Below are 17,543 nucleotides of genomic sequence, written 5' to 3'. Positions count from 1 at the left end.
CACTTCAGCCCTAGATACATTTTGTATTACATTTTAACTTGTTATGCATTTTATACATTTTTAACTTGTGAAATGGGACATTCTGCATAATTAGTACTTTCTACTTTTGATACTTTCAGTACATTTGGATAGCAATACTTTTGCACTTTTGCCCGGTGAAATCTCGCAATTTCTAGGTGTTATTACTTTGACTACGGGAGGGTCACCAGCGTCCAGGGACATGCTGGCCATTGGGAAAAGCGGGACAACTCCCGAAAGGCTGGTTCATTCCCGGCCGGTCCAGGCCGGCCACTAGGAAAAAATTAAAAATAAAATGTCGGCCTTCGTTCCATTTTGGGGGCTGGGCGGCCAACAAAGTAAATCGTCACTGTCGGGCAGAAACCTTGTATCTCCAAGTTACAAATGTATACATTTTTTCGCAAAGCCCCGTTTCATCATACAAAGCATCTAAAAAGCTTTATATTTGTGCGTTGGCTATAAAAAAAACATAGATATACAAGCTCACGGCACGGCACGTCACTTCATGCTGTGCTGTGAGCTTGTACATCTGCTACTTTCGAAAAAAAATAAAAATAAAAATAAATCTTGAAAGTGCGAACCATCGATTTAGTAGGCATTTTGTAGAATCGTCCTCCGGCTAAGATAAATCTCAGAGACCCTCTCCAATGATGGGCGCATATCTGTGTCTCAAGGCTTATAGGAGAACGCATGGGCTTCAGTAGCTGCTTTGCCCCGGGGCGAGAGGATTGGACCCGGGGTGTCTCGTCTGCACTTCACAGAGTTCTGGGTCATGACGGATCGCAAGCCATTAACAGTCGCGTGGAAAAGCATGCGGCGCAATCCGGCTGTGCCACTGTGGGGGCCAGTCAGAGAGGAGATCAATCACCATGCAGGCACAACCAAGCCAGGCTGCATGGAATCCATGCATTACTTTCATATTCTTTCAGACTGTCTCTCTCTCCCTTTTTCTCTCTCTCTCTCTGTTCTCGGTTCTCTCGCACGCACACACGCACGCACTCCGCTATCGCTCTCTGTCAGTGTCTCTCTCTCTCTGTCTCTCTCCATGGCCTGCTGGTCATGCCTGTCAATGTCTTCCCAAGCCGGTCTCAACAACACCCTCCCTTCCTCTCTCCCTCTCCCTCTCCCTCTCTCTGTCTCTCTCTCTTTCTCTCTGGTGTGACATTCATAGCATTTCAATTGAGCCATCAATCTGTCAAGCTTTTCTCCCCACTAAGCCAGCTAGCAGCAGCCAGTGGGCGGGACAGACGGAGGAAGGAAAGGGACAGATACATACAGTACCTTTGCCTCCCGTGCCTGCCACGTACTCTGAAGCCGGAGCCCTGTAACAAGCACAATATGTCTCTCATGGCGTGATGGGGAATAGATGAGCTTTTAGTTGCCAGCTGAGGCAAAAAGATCTCTCTATCTCTCTCACCCATACGCTCTCCATCTCCGTCACTAATCTAGTGTACAATCTTCTGCTGTTTTCTTCAATCCTTTCTCCCTTTCCCTTTATATTGTTTTCTGTAAAGAAACTTTGAGTATCTAGAACAGAGGTTCTCAAAGATTGTTGGCTCAGGGCACCCCTGTAAATAACATTTTCATCCATGGCACCCCTGAATTACGTTGTTACTTTACAGCACCTTACATTTATGCCATATTACAGTACGTAAATGTAAATATTTCGGTTGGGCCCGTTCATGTGTTCTGCCTTACGTTTATGCCATATTACAGTACGTAAATAATGTAAATATTTCGGTTGGGCCCGTTCATGTGTTCTGCCTACCGGCCCGGCTTAGATTTGTTCACTGACTATACTTGACGTTTAACCACTTGAACCCGCCAGCATCCCTATTCTGGGAGGAACGTTTCGACACGTTCTGAGCTTGTAGTTCGGCTATTTTGGGGCGAAGAGATTTGGTGTAGATTGAAAAAGAACACACCAAGTACAGTGCAATTAATAAGGTTGGTGTTGGCAGGTGGTTAAACCAAAGTGATATTGATAAACTCAAAATATTATCAAAGTTTCCTTTCGGCGCCCCTGGACTTGCATCATGGCAGCTGCTTTGAGAAACCCTGATCTAGAAAAGCTCTATATACATTTTATGTATTTCACTCTCTCCCTCTCTCCTTCTCTGTCTCTCTGTTTGTCTCTGTCTCTCAGACTGAGCTCCTGTAAAGAGGAGGTAAAGCCCCCCGGTAGGGCTGGCCCACAGCTGTCTCCTTCTGATTTCCTGGACAAGCTCATGGGAAGAACGTCTGGATATGATGCTCGAATCAGACCCAACTTCAAAGGTATGCTATCCATCAAGGAGAAGGCCTGTAGAAAATCACATTGAGTGCTTTTGATACACACACAAATAAAAATCCTCTCGATTGGGCTCAGAGTAGAAAATTTAAGCAAAAACCGACCCATACTGAGGAATCTATTGTGTATGAATGCACGCAACCCATCACATTTCTACAAGTGTTTTCATTGTCTCCACCAGCCGAAGGCTGAGGGAGAGTATGTTTTCCCCTCCGTCCGTCCGTCCGTGCGTCCGTGCGTCCGTGCGTCCGTGCGTGCAGTTTGTGAACAGCTAATCTCAGTCACCGTTGGCCCGATCGCTGCCAAACTGAGCACACACACTCCCTGGATGCCAATCTAGAACCTCTGCCCCACATTTTTCAAATCAGCCTCATGGTGGCGCTATAACAGGCCGATTTGTGTGGCCTGGTGGAGACCTGTGCTCGGAAGAGCACTGCTTCTAGTTTGCTTTGTTTTCATCCTGTCTGGCTTCTCAGTGCTGTCTGTTTTGTACAAGTACTTGGATCCAAAAAAGGCTAAATAAAACGTCTTGGGTGAAGCTCTTAAAACGTAAGAGTTTGAGGCAGTTATTTTGTCAGAGATTTGGATAAACAACTTCTTTGAGAAGTAGAAACACACACACACACACACACACACACACACACACACACACACACACACACACACACACACACACACACACACACACACACACACACACACACACACACACACACACACACACACACACACACACACACACACACACACACACACACACACACACACACACACACACACACACACACACACACCTTGTTTTGTCTCTTCTGTGGAGCAGGGAATCAAATTCCCAAAGATCCAAAAGAAAACAAGTCAATTCCCATTAAGCCACACATGCACCTCTGTTGATTTATTAAAAACGGCTTATGTTTAGATCCCAAAGGCCTTTCTCAAGACATCCAATATATGTATATACTGTACAAGCAGAAAATGCAGTGCGAAAGGCCACATTATCAGCTTAACTGGCATTGCAGGTATTATTGCATTGACAAGTTGCTTCGCAGCACGTTCAGGTTCCGGTACCCAGCACACTGCCCGGGTTATTGCATCGGTGAAATAGGCTCTCTCTCTCTCTCCCTCCCTTCGAAACAGAAATTCCCTGTGTGTGTGTGTGTGTGTGTGTGTGTGTGTGTGTGTGTGTGTATATATATATATATATATATATATGTCACAGTCTTTTTGAGATTCAGTAAGATTGAGACCAGGAGCGCTCGTTTTTGGGCACAAGGTAGAGCAAGCGGTGCCTCCTTCGGGGAACTACCCATAAGTAGTCCTACAGGGTTATAGATTTAGTAATAGTTTTACTGACGTTAGGGTTATCATTCACCAGGTTAACATGCACCTGGTTAGCATTCACCAGTTTAGGTTTAGGCATAGTTTTACTGAGGTTAGGGTTAGGATTAGGGTTAAATTTAGGCATAGTTTTACTGAGGTTAGGATTAGGGTTAGGTTTAGGATTAATGGGAACAATGGAGGAACAATGCAGTCAAATGCTCTACCACTGAGCAGCTCCCCAACAATCTGGGAACCACATCATCAAAGAAAGGGCGACGCCCACTCGGCCTGTCTCTCTTCCTTTGACTCTGAGGCTGTCTTGAGAGATTAGCTCCCCAATGACATCGGCTTCTTCCAGGGACTGCCCATAAAGTGAAGTAAAACAAGCACTTCGGTCCCAATCTTACGGGTACCTCAAACAAACTGTAACATATACACACGTCTATATAAATAATGCTCTTGCTTATGATGTGTTAACTGAATGTAAAGAGCACTTTACTTCCTGTAGCACTTTTCTACTACTAAGAATCAGTGCAATTCCAAAGAACATCCTACATATGTATGTCCATCTTTAAGTGATGGGTAGTGTGTGTCCTTTTCATTGACTGTTTGTTCAACCCAACAGGTCCACCTGTGAATGTCACTTGCAACATCTTCATCAACAGCTTTGGATCTATCACAGAAACAACCATGGTAAGAAGAACTGCCTGGAAATTCTGATAGAATGTGTGTTACTGATGTTGTATCCTACTTACTCGTCTGCCAGTGAGGAGCCCCCACTGGGAGGAAGTAGAGCCTTCAATCCGACTCCTCCCGCCCAGCACTCCCTGCTAACAGGTGCCGCCCAACCCATAGGATTACATGCAATGACCAATATGACCCTCCCCGCCCGGCTTCCCTCCCCCGAACAAGGGCCAATTGTGTTCGCAAGGACGCCCACCAAACAGCACAGAGTGCCGCGATGTGAGCCTGTAGATCTGCTATTTTTTGAAAAGTAGTGAAAATGTGTGCAAATCTTTGAATATATGTATTTTTTAAGCGAACAATTTGTAACTAAAATTTTGCTTCTGGGGGGTCCCTGGAACTAGGCCTACATGTTTTTAGATGGGGGTCTGTGGCCAAATACATATCATTTTGGGGGTCCTTCACATGAAAAGGTTTGAGCACCACTGACATAGAAACGTAGGATTTTCAAAAAACCTTGCAAAAATGTTCACGATTAAAAAAAAATAGCAGGTCACGGCGTGGTGTGAGCTTGTATATCTGCTATTTTTCAATAGCTAAAGTACCCAGGGCCAGGGCCCAGAAATTTGGTGCGACACCCCTGATGGGGAGTGACATGCAGCAAAGGCCGTCGGGATCGGGACTCGAGTCAGGCTGCACTGAGCCTAGGTTCCCGAACCGCTGCGCTAGCGGTCCAGGCCACCACGGTGGATTCTAAAGCCTCTGTCATAGTCCAAGGTGAAGAGCTATCACCTCACCGTGGTGTAGCTATCACCTAGGCTTTGTTATACATTTTTAGAAAACTACACCGCAGTGAGGTGAAAGCTAGCTTCACCTTGGACTATGATAAAGGCTATACGCACAACCCCCCTGGTGTTGGGCAGGGAGGGTTCTTAGCACTGCGCCACCCGAGTGCACTTGCTTTTAAGATGATACTTTCTTTTCCTGACAGTACATCATTATAGATCCCCCCCCCCCCCCCCCCCCCCCCCACATTTTTCACATTACTTATAAATGAAGGTTCCCAGACACCCCCGGCATCACCTCTCCTGCCCACTTCCTTGTTAATTCCCTCGGTTCAGTAATGAAGCGGTTTCTTTCCTCTGTCTGGAGCGTATTAGAACAACCTTCGGAGACCCAACGGGTCACTGACGTGCTCATAATGAACTGTCCACTCTGCAATTAAAATGAAGACCATGAGAAAATGAATGAAATGAGAGAAGGCAGGGAGGCAAAGAGTGGATGGGGCGGGTCGGGGAGAGGGGTGAAAATGGCTGCCGTGTGTGAAGTGTGGCTTTTGGGGGTTGTTGCTGCCGGGTCAGCACACCGCCGCAGAGAGCAGCTAAAGGTTGTGGTGACGAGACCCGCAGGGCCGGACCTCCGGTCAGATCAGCCTGGACTCAGGTGACACTAATGAACCATGCTTTTTATTGTGATAAATGTGGTGGACAAGCCCCGAGGGATTCAAGTCACGCACCCTTAACTATAACGACTCCAAAAATGACTCATTGTGACTCATTTATAACTGGAGCAAAATGCATGGCATGCAATGGAGTGGTATTGTCATCGTTGATATTCATAACCTTGTTTAGTTACATTTACAATGATGAGACCAGTGTATACCACCTCTGAGTTGTTGTTGTTTAGAAGCATACAAGAGAAAAACAACACTATGAAAGCTAAGAATAAATAAAATAAATAGAGAGAAAGCAGCTCACTATAACCGTGTGGACTTTTAATTAGCAAAACTATTCAGAACCGCAGAGGCTTATTGAAGCCATAGAAGTCTGGTGGCCAAATCTGGCATTGCAAGACTTCCGCATTTAGGACGCTACAGCGCATGCTTCCATCATCTGACACTGGTTCAGCCCTGTATACATTTTGGGCAAAATATCCAGTCTACAACGCATTGTGAGCTTGTAAATCGTCTATTTTCAAAAGATCTTTATACGTTTGAAAACTTGAAATGGGACATTCTGCTTAAAGAGTACTTTCTATTTACTTTTGTACTTTTACTCAAGTAAATGCTAAATTCCGGATTTACAGTTTACAGTTTAGGCATTTAGCAGACGCTTTTAATCCAAAGCGACTTACAATAAGCAGATAATACATCACTATAATAAACAAGATAACATGTCAGAACATCAACAACAATATAACAAATGCATATGAATATCAATCTAAAGAACCAATATAATCAGTAAAGAAAAAAGGATTCTAAAAAACCTAAAAACAAACGCTAACTAGCTTCATGTACGGTCATTGAGTGTTTCAGTAGTGCTATGGGTTTAGGTGGAGTCTGAAAAGGTGAGTCTTCAGTCCACGGCGAAAGCTAGCGAGTGAGTCCGTTGTTATAAGTGCGACAGGGAGATTATTCCACAGCTTGGGGGCCAGGAGGGCAAACTGTCTCGGTCGAGTGGATTTTTGTCCTGGGGCTTTTAGCGAGGGTTCTGTCAGCATCCCTGTGTTGGCTGATCTAAGTGAACGGGTGGGGGTGTAGGGGTGGATCAGGTTTGGCTTATTTTACTTGTTGTAACAGAGTATTATTTCTACATTGGAGTATTGATTTGATACTTTCATGTAAGTAGGAAACGTGAGTATACTTTTACCACCACTGATTCTTTCCATTTTAATTCACGCAGGACTACAGGCTCAATGTGTTTCTACGGCAAAACTGGAACGACCCCCGCCTAGCGTACAGCGAATACCCGGACGACTCTCTGGACCTGGATCCCTCCATGTTGGACTCCATCTGGAAACCCGATCTGTTCTTCGCCAACGAGAAAGGCGCCAACTTCCACGAAGTCACCACCGACAACAAGCTGCTACGAATCTTCCAAGATGGCAGCGTCCTGTACAGCATCAGGTATATATACTGTATATATACAGTACATAGTGCGCTGTTTCCCCAAAACAGTGGGTCATCGGGACCCATCTTCACAGACGATATTTTTATAGGTTAAAAAATAGTAATAATCTGAACATTTTCAAAAGTTTTTCATAAATAAAAATAACTTTGTAGATTTGCCATTTTGACTACTTTTGGTCCCGGGGAAAACGTTTCATTTCACTTTTGGGTCTTGGGCTAAAACGTTTGGGAACCACTTAGGTACGAAATGGTGAAGTAATAATGAAGATAGCGATGAGAGGATTCTTGCCGGTAAGGGATGAAGACAAGACTGATGTTCATGCACGTCAGAGATGTTGCAGCTCTAAGGGCTTTAGGGGTGCATGAGTACAGGGGGCACGCGTTTCAAGTTCTGCTTTGATCAAAGCGATGACATAATCTGCAACAAAGCATTTTTTCCCCTCGTCTTTCCCTGTTGTAACTATGATCTTACGTGGGCTCATACTGTATGTATACAGTATAGGTCTATGTAATCCTGTGTTACACATTGGAGCACTTTAGTCATTTCTTGTGATTTATTCACTGGTGTATTTGCAGTGGTGGAAAAAGTACTCAAAAGTAAAAGTATCAATACTAAAAATCCGGAATTCTAAATTGACTTGAATAAAAGTACAAAAGTAGTGGCATCAAAATGTACATAAAGTATCAAAAGTAAAAGAAGCAGAAGCATACATAGAAGGAAGCATGCGCTTCAATTGTAGTGTCCAAAGTTCCAATTGTGTCTGCTCGTTCATAATTTCCAATTCCACTTGTTTATCCTGTATCGTGTATGAGTTCCGTCTCCTGATTGGATAAAATTGGTATCCCAACCTGAAAATGCATTTTCTGTTCAGCAGTGGTTTTCTAAAACTTTTTAAAGTGAAGGACCCCCAAAATTATATGTTTTTGTGAGCTTGTAGATTGTTGTTGTTTTCGCTATAGTTTTGATCAACACGATATACGATGACGTATAAAATAGGGAATTAACCACATATTAAAAGCTTTCGCAGAAAATAGCAGATCGACAAGCTTGTAGTCTGGAGTAAAAGTAAAATATTTTCCTCTGAGATGTAGTGGAGTAAAAGTCGGGAAAAAAATACTTAAACAATTGTACTTAAGTACTTACAGTATGTACTGTAATTTATGTTATTTTACACCACTTGAGTACATTTACTTTACACCACTATAGAGTATAGCACTGATGGCTCTTGCGTCGCCTGTGGGTGATGCATTACAGCAGGTAATTACGTAGCTTTCTTCTACCCAAACTGCGTAATAGCTGCCTCTCTTCCCCGAGGCCGCTTGAAGGCTTAATGCGTTGGCCCTGCAATAAATAAAAGGAGGGATGTCTCCACCAATTAGTTTGCCATTACCGTGGAGCTGTGTAACCAAAATGGCACATATATAACTCTCTGTATACCTCCCAATCTTATATTTCTTTTCTATTTATATTTATTGTCTCCACCAGCCGAAGGCTGAGGGAGAGTATGTTTTCCCCTCCGTCCGTCCGTCCGTCCGTCCGTGCGTCCGTGTGTCCGTCCGTGCGTGCGTCCGTGCGTCCTCGCAGTTTGTGAACAGCTAATCTCAGTCACCGTTGGCCCGATCGCTGCCAAACTGAGCACACACACTCCCTGGATGCCAATCTAGAACCTTTGCCCCACATTTTTCAAATCAGCCTCATGGTGGCGCTATAACAGGCCGATTTGTGTGGCCTGCTTGTTACCAGCTAATCTCCGGCGCCGTTGGCCCGATCGCTGCCAAACTGAGCACACACACTCCCTGGATGCTAATTCAGAACCTCTGCCCCACATTTTTTAAATCAGCCTCATGGTGGCGCTATAACAGGCCGATTTGTGTGGCCTGGTGGAGACCTGTGCTCGTTTTCTTTTTTTTTAACTCATTGACTGCCAAGGCACGAGTTTCACGAGTTATTACAGTACTCCCAGGCTGCCACAGCCCGAGTTTCCCGAGTTGGAAGCCATTTTGAAAAAAAAAAAAAAATCAAATTTTTTTTTTATAAAAAAATTTCTAAAAATGCCTCAAATGTATTAGGCATGATCGCAATTGCGAAATTGCATGTTTAGCCCCATAACAAACACATCTTTCAAAATGTCAAAAATGGCTGTTTTGTCTGACTTTGAAGGCTTGTATCTCATGAATGCCTGAACGGATTTCCAAGCGGATTTTTTTGTTTGAAAGCTGTTAAAAAGTACTACACATATGGTGCATGATCTAGGCATGGGCGTGCACGATCCGTGCACTAAAAATTGATCCGTGCACTAGAAATTTAGGAACGTGGCATCCTGGTACTTGGCGGCCATCTTGAAAAGGGCATTCAATGAGTTAATATAAAAGAGGATAACTCAATCCCCGCTTGACGCTTTTCCAACTTTATTGCACTGTACAATGTGAAATTGAATATATTAAAAAGGGGTGTAAGTGATATTTGTTTCCTAAAATAAGTGTTAAATAACTCTTTTTGTTTGTTTGGTGGTCAGGGGGTCTTTGTCTCTTTCCAGCTCTTTAGTAAACTACAGAAAATCCATTTTCAGGTCAAGAGGACACCAATTCTATCCAGGCAGGAGAAAGATCTCAACTCAACTGAAATTAGACACGATGAAACAAAAGAATTATAAAGAGCAGACAAAACTGGAAGTGGAACACTTTGTAGTGTCGTCAGGAATGAATGTCTAACAACCAAAACGTCGGCTTAATAAAGAGCTAAACCTTTTTCTTTCTTCAGAGATCCCCTTCTGAACATTTGCACCATCACCAACCTTTGAGGTGTGCATCGGCCGACTTCTAAAAGTGGAACACTTTAAAATTGAATCTGATATTGTCTTTATGGAAATCTCTCTCCTGGTTAAGTGGATAAAATTAATATCACGTATAATTCTGTTTATGATGTAGAGCTGGAGATATGGGGAGACCCCTGTTACTGAACAAACACTTTATTATAGCAGAACATAGAACTTGCTTTTTATTTTACACTTACAGCTCCTTTAAAGCACGTCACAAAAGGACATCTCTGCTCTGCAAATTCCCTCTGTTGTTGTTAATTCCATCTGTGTCCCGTTGGCCTCTATTTTAATTTCCCCCCGTGTTTCGTTGCTTACCTCAACCTGCCTTGTGGCCTTTTTCTCCCTTCACCTATGGCTGCCCTTCTGTCTTTCATTCTGTCTACCTCAGGCTGACTCTCATCCTGTCCTGCCCTATGGACTTGAAGAATTTCCCCATGGACATTCAGACCTGTACAATGCAGCTTGAAAGCTGTGAGTCCTTTTTCTTCTTTTTCCTTCCCACCTGTCTCTTGATCTTATTTTCATCTCCTTTCATCCCCCCCCCCCCATCCTCCTTTCTCTCTCTAGGGTCCATATTTGCTAACTCTGCCATAATTCATTCCTAGAGCTACGTGAAGTTGAACTGCCATGAAGTTGTGACACGGTTGGGTTTATAATTAGAAACATAAGAGGTTTTCTATTTTTACGCCGTGGCTCTGCTGGAGTCTAGCTGTCTAGTCTACACCATAAGAGGTTCCGTCTTGTCTGTGTGTCTGACTGTCTTGTGTGTCTAATCCAGGAGTCTCCATCAGAGATACTGCAGGGGGGCCGCCAAATCTTTGTGTGATAGGGACTTATGTTATTATTTTTACAATAGAAAAGTAACCACAAGTAAACTTTAAGTTTATGCGAGCATAAATTGGTGTGCAGACTTTTATTGTTCTACCTGTATGCACTGCTTTAGTCTAGCACCCACCAACTGTGGCTTTAGATGTGCGTGCCTTTTGGCTGCTTTGCGGTCACCTTGTTTATTTTTACAATAACCACGCTCGCATCCCTATTCTGGGAGGAACATAGACTTAGTGAGCTTTTAGATCGGCTATTGCTATGTTTGTTTGTCTGGAGCTAATCTAGCAAACCACTGGACCGATCAGTGACACATTTCTTATGTACACTGCCAGTAGCCCACATAAGTACCAGCACTAATGTTTGGTGTCCAGGTAGCTCAGTCGGTAGAGCTCTCACCTTTGGACCACAAGGTCATGGGTTCGATTCTGGGTACTGCAAACTCAGCGTATGAGTAGCACGGCTTGGGTGCGGCAAGTTGTGCGGCAAGTATTGGGAGCTGATGGTAGGTGTGGCGCTCCACCTCAGGCAGCAATCCATCTCCCAGGGGGCTAGCGCATTGTAACGGGGACAAACGCTAATGTTACCCCATTGAATTAATACAATACCAGTAAGACGCCCTAAGAACGACGAGAAGCGACCTAGGTTACGCACATGGGCGTGTGCACACAAAATTGCTCATACTTGGTTGGTTGTTTAAGGTGGCCAAAATGTGTCCATATTTTTCCAAATATGGAGATGACTGACGTCTGACATCATACGTAGATGTTTGACATCATAGACCACATGAGACTGACACAATATGTCCACATATGGGACATATATCAGGGATCTCCATATATGGGCATAAAAGGGATGGTATGATGTCAGACATCATAGGTCTATGATGTCAGGACATAATTCATTTGAAACATCATTGTGATGTCAGAACAGGTCAGCTATATCCTTCTGCTGATATGAGTGACTGACTATTGTAAACGATACAGCACCACAATCCCTGACAATTTGTTTATTTTTGGACCACATTCTTATATGATACTTCGGTGACCCTGGAGTTGGACGAGTGACGTCAGGACTTCGGTACTCTATGGATGGAGACACAAAGTTCTGCACTCTGAAGCCTTCCTAACACGTTCTTGCTTATTACATCAATAAAATGTTATGGGAGAGGGGAAAAAAAACATTTTAAGGAGTCCATTCAACCCCCTTGCCTTTAGCGTGGATAACAACTGCCCTCATGGATCCAATTTCCAGGACATAAATATTAAAACTTTCATTTTGTGTCCCTTTTATTATGTGACCCGCTCCGTGGAGCCTTAAGGTGACTTCATTTCACCTCATGGATACAAAAGAACTTCAAGCGTAGCAAACGGGGGAACCTGATGGAGCATTCACTCTATGGCAGGGGTCTTCCAACGTTTTTTCCAGACCAAGGACCCTTTATATTAGCTGAGAGAGAGATGAAACAAGGATGTTGCAGATTCAACTTTTTTATAGATTTCATAGATAGCTTCATAGACTTGTTGGACAGCACTATCATCGGCGGTGTCTAAATTTATGTTTTTTTTTATTAATATGTGTGTAATATTAATGTTAATGTGTATTTTCAGACATTTTAAAAACTCAAACCTTGATAAGTAAACATGACTGTACTTGGTCTGCTCTATTTTCCCCTCTACACACCAAACCTCAGAATAGGGGTGCTAGGGTTCAAGAGGTTAATATAAAAAAGGAAAGATCCTATCACACAAAGATCCGGGACCCCCCCTGTTGGAGACCCCTGCTCTATTAGAGAACATAATACCGGCAGCATTGTCTGTTTTCATAACAGGAAGCATTGTGTACTGTAGAGCCATCTCTGAAGTTTGGAAACACATTTTCTTTTTTGTAAATTGTCACAGTGACATGTTGATAGCAGAACGGGCAGAAATGGTTTGCATTCCCTATATTATAAATCACTTTGTCTATATGCAAAAATAGTGAAAACAACAGATCTTTAAACTTGCAGCACTGTGCAACACAATGTGTTGTGGGCTTGTAAGTCTGCCGTTTTCTCTTTTTGAGAAATCTAGAAAAGCTTTGAATAGTTTTGAATAGTGCTCACCCATAATGACATGTCCCATAATAGGGTCGCAAAGGTTGAAAGTGCTTAAGTCTGTCTATGGGTTTTATAAATAACAATGAATGCTATGTATATAGGCCTGTATAACAATGAAAAGTGTTAGCTTGTTGGACTAAATAATAACTACATTGGTTGGATTGGAATACAGGTCGCCTAATGCTTTTTTCCTGAAAAGTAACAGTTTTGAACATACAAGGTTTCCGACGGATAGTGGCGATATACTTATGCCACTACAGAAACACATGACACACTGTATGGCACTTTGGTCTAGCAAATCTTATGCACTTCCTCACAGTCGGAAATGTTACTAATTACCCTACTGTATACCCCAAGGGGTCAGTACTTGGTCCCCTCCTTTTTCCCTCTACACCAGGGGTTTTCAAAGTGGGTGACGGGGCACCATGGGGTGCCGCAACAGCAGTCCAGGGGTGCTGCGAGATCATTTGATAATATTTGGAATTTATTTGGACACTTGAAAAAATATTATTTTGTATCATTTTAAACTTGAAGTACAAAGTTATTTTCAGTCAGTTCTAACCAAAATGGCTATTATCTCAACGTTTTCCACGCAACATAATCACTAAAATATTGTTTCAAATGTGTACGTCTTTTGGAAAAGCAAAGCCCTGCTTCATCATACAAAACTGTCGCACAAAACTAGTGAAAACAGACGATCTACAAGCACACAAGACCTCGCGATGCGAGGCGTTGTGTGCTTGTAGATCTGCTGTTTTCACTAGTTTAGTACATTTTATAGATGAAAAATACAAAACGAACGATTTTGGACATACAAGGTTTCCACCCGACAACGACGATATGCTATAAATATAAGGTGCTGGGAGTGAAAATTATAATGTAGGGGTGCCTCGGACTAAAACAATATTTATGGGGTTCCCAGAGACAAAATCTTTGGGAACCCCTGCTCTACACCACATCTCTGAAAACAGCCAATTTACAAGCTCACATCGCAAAGAGCCTTACTTTGAGCTTAAAGCCCGGCTACTTTACCCGAACGTTCACCTATTTCTCGCCAAACGTTCGCCTAGAATAGTGATGCTGTAGGGTTCACGTCGTAGGGTTCACGTGGTTAATGGTTATGAGAGGAAGAGGAGACACGTGGCAACCAGAGGTGTGCTTATAAAGGTAGCGAAGAGGAAGGGATTAGTTTACTATCTGACACCGCTATTAAAAGTAAACCCAATCATTTCCGATTAAAGGACCAGTGCAGTGGAGCTACCTGACCCCGTTTTGACGAGGGTTAGCAACACCACCCAAGGGTGGGATCACCTTGGCTGTGTGTGTGTGTGTGTGTGTGTGTGTGTGGACATTACGAGCACTTTATAGATTTTACAGCTAATGCTGTATCAGTGCCAACAACACTGTCCACTCAATGTGAGGAAAAGCAGAGAGAGGATGGCTACAGAGGGTTGGGGGGCTGAGGTCTTTGGGGTCTGCAAGAGTCAAGGACAATGTTCTTTTCCAGCCTATTATGCCATGGGCTTATATGGATATAAATAGACCTAACCAGCGGATTTTTGCATCATTGTGACACATCAAAGCAACTGTATAGTGCAGTTTATCCCACTTCACGTTGACTTTGAGCCATCAGTGTTCGCTTGACCCAAATCCCGCTTTATAACTTGACTTTATAATAAGTGAATATACACTAGAAAGAAGACGGCAAGTGCGACAACTATACGGCCATGTTTCAGATGGTATAACATTCATCTTGTGAACAGCTTTTAAACACACAAAAAGGCATTCAAAACCACTTCAAGTCATTGTCCTAATCGAGCCAAATTATTATAAATTGTATACCACGAGTACTGCGTAGGGTTGGGATCCTTGAGGATTTATGATTCCAGTTCCTTAACGATTCCCTCTTAACGGTCTGATTCCATTTGTACACTCTCAGAGTTATGGTGGTCTTTGAAATGTAAAAGTGTGCGAACCACCAGTATATATTGTAATTATATAGCAGACGTGAAGTCCACGTGCCAGCTCTGACAGTGTGATAAAACCTGGTTCCAGAAACGGTTCCAAATGCGATGGAACCGATTCCTGGTTCCTCAATGCTGGATCCGGTTCCTCCGGTTCTGGATCTCAACCCTAGCATTGTGTGGATTATGTTTTTTTACTCCTCCAAGCTGTGGCAGGACGGAAGGCGATTTGGGACCGTTTCATTAGTTTAGTAAAAAAAAAACATTGGTATTCCCCTCACTTGTTAGAGAAGGATGCATGGACGTCGGCGGGCGGAGCTCTCCTCAGGAGCGAGATAAGTGTGTTTCAGTGGTGTCATCTTTCAGGCGGGAGGGTAGTAAGAGGAAAGAGGATAATATCTTGAATAATTGATGGGCGTTGTAATTCTGGCCCCAAGGGGCCCCCGGCCGACATCAGCATTATTCAGATGTGTCAAGAATTCTGCATTCTTATTGCATATGGATGCATTTTTAATGCACCTGTAATCAGGCGGCTGGTAAAAGGGAACTGGAATAGACGGGGGAACAGAAAAGCGAGTTAGAATCAAAGACGGGGGTTTGGAGTGGTGCGGCGAATGAACGAGGAGACTGGATACGGTATCATTAAGGAGACCCCCATAACTCTGAGAGTATACACATGGAACCAAATAGACCCATAAGTGTCCATTTGCTTCCATTTGTACGGCTATATACTAGCTCTGCCCCTTTTCCCCTCTACACCAAAAATATCTTCACCAAAAATAGCTGATCGACAAGTTCACAACGACGCGTCACAACGTGGCATGTTGTGAGCTTGTAGATCCCTCAATAGGGACTCTGTGGCTCGTGTGGCTGTGTGTGTGAGAGCGCGGTAGGTAATTAACAGCCTCCTCCTAAGCACTAGTGTCCGTCCGCTTGACTGAGCTGTTGACTGTTTGTACGCAACCTTGCCCAGACAACAATGTTTGCGCTGTCTCTAGCGGTGCAGACACGTGAGAGGCAGTGCGGCGCGCAAGGGCAAACTCCTATCCAATAAGTCACCGTCACAACGTGGGCGCAAACATTCCGCTCCCGCTGTCATGGGCACGGATACATGCTCATCACGTGTGCCCTTATCATACAACCTTCAGCTTACCGCAACGCCACTTCTGAAGCTTGTGGCGTGGGTGACCTTTTATTGGGACAGACGGCCAGGGAGGTGGCAGGTGGACAGACGGACATTACATCACTATTGTTGTCCACCCCCCCCCCACCCCCCCACCCCCATTTCATTTAGATTTTTTACACTGATTTTATGCTAAAGACCTTCAAACCAGCCCACAAATTGACAGTTGTTCCTCCAGTTTTTAACATTGTCTATGTTTTAGCATTATGTGCTACAGTAGGCTACTTAGAATTTTCATTTGTAGGCCTATATCAGGTGTAAAGCTGTTCTATTGGATCAAATGTAGCCTGGGATGGCTTCCAATTTCAGGCTTTTGATCCGGTCGGATGGCCTCCTACGTCTTTTTGTAGTCAAAACGGACTACACTTTGGCCGGAAATACCAAATCGGAATCAGTTTTAACCCAAAACAATTCCCCGCGCTCAATGACATAATTTTAATTCCTACCCAATAAAACCCTTGACGTGGCGTAGTTTTGCTTATTTTTTGAAAAGTTTGTTTGGTATATCCATCTTTTAGTCCAACTCGCAGCGACTGGCAAGACTACAGTCCTCTAGCATTTAAATGGGGATTGGGGAAACAAACGAGGAACCAAAACAAAGTGAAGCCGCTTCTGCCATCCAGTCTAGGATGCCATCCGGTCTAGACCGGATCAAACGACCCGTTTACTAAACGTTTAGTGTGACGCGAGGCTAGATCCAAGAGCTTATGACTAATAACCAGTAAGACTCCCTAATCGGGAGATAAGCGACCGTAGGTCACATGTATACACAAAGAGTAGGGAGCAGTGTCCCCAAAAAATGTGGAGGGATCCATGTTGATGACATGAGTGTAGACATACTGTGTAGCGAGTTTCGTGATAATAGGGGAGAAATTGGAGGAGCAGTGTCCAAAAATGTGCTTTCAAAAATTGGCCTGAAGGTGGCGCTATATGGGACAGATCCATGTTGATGACATGAGTGTAGGCATACTGTGTACCGATTTGAGTGATTTTAGGGGCAAAATTGTAGGAGCAGTGTCCAAAAATGTGTTTTGCAAGAATCGGCCTCATGGTGGCGCTAGAAGAGGGCCATGTGAGAAATGAGGGGTGGGGTCTCCGCGCCGCCGAGGCGGACGAATAGGTACCGGCCCCGGCTCTCCCGGTCGCTCCTAGCCCAAGTTACGGCATTTTATGTGCGCTGCAGTGGCAGGGGGTCCTCCACTGGGGGCGCCACCACTTTTGCATCCGTTCTGGAGCACCAGGAGTCGGTGGTCCCCGGGAATTCCCCGTGAGCAGCCCCGTTGGGGTGGTCATTTGGTCATTTTTGCACATTTGGTCATTTTTTACACCTGGGGGTCCCCCAGGGACCTGGGGGTCCCTGGAGCTCCGGGGGTCCTTGGAGGTTGTAGTTTGGCAGGCAAGGAGGAGTGTGTGTGCAAAATCTGGCATGGATCGGGG

The 17,543-nt window shown here is 44.1% G+C and overlaps 1 protein-coding gene across 1 annotated transcript in view; it reads left to right on the top strand.

Moving 5' to 3' along the window:
- Positions 1-17,543, top strand: part of glra4a (glycine receptor, alpha 4a) — a gene marked incomplete at both ends in the record, with an annotated part of 79,501 nt that overhangs the window by 48,235 nt on the left and 13,723 nt on the right. The window contains 4 exons of the mRNA XM_080745453.1: positions 2,165-2,295; positions 4,251-4,318; positions 6,991-7,214; positions 10,425-10,507. Coding sequence (XP_080601579.1) covers positions 2,165-2,295; positions 4,251-4,318; positions 6,991-7,214; positions 10,425-10,507 — 506 coding nt within the window. The remainder of the gene's footprint in view (positions 1-2,164; positions 2,296-4,250; positions 4,319-6,990; positions 7,215-10,424; positions 10,508-17,543) is intronic.

This window comes from Nannobrachium achirus (genome assembly GCF_963921795.1).
Source record: "Nannobrachium achirus genome assembly, chromosome: 17".
In the NCBI taxonomy this organism is placed as follows: Eukaryota; Metazoa; Chordata; class Actinopteri; order Myctophiformes; family Myctophidae; genus Nannobrachium; species Nannobrachium achirus.
Note: the sequence above shows the minus strand (reverse complement) of the source record. Positions and strands in the feature narration are given on the sequence as shown.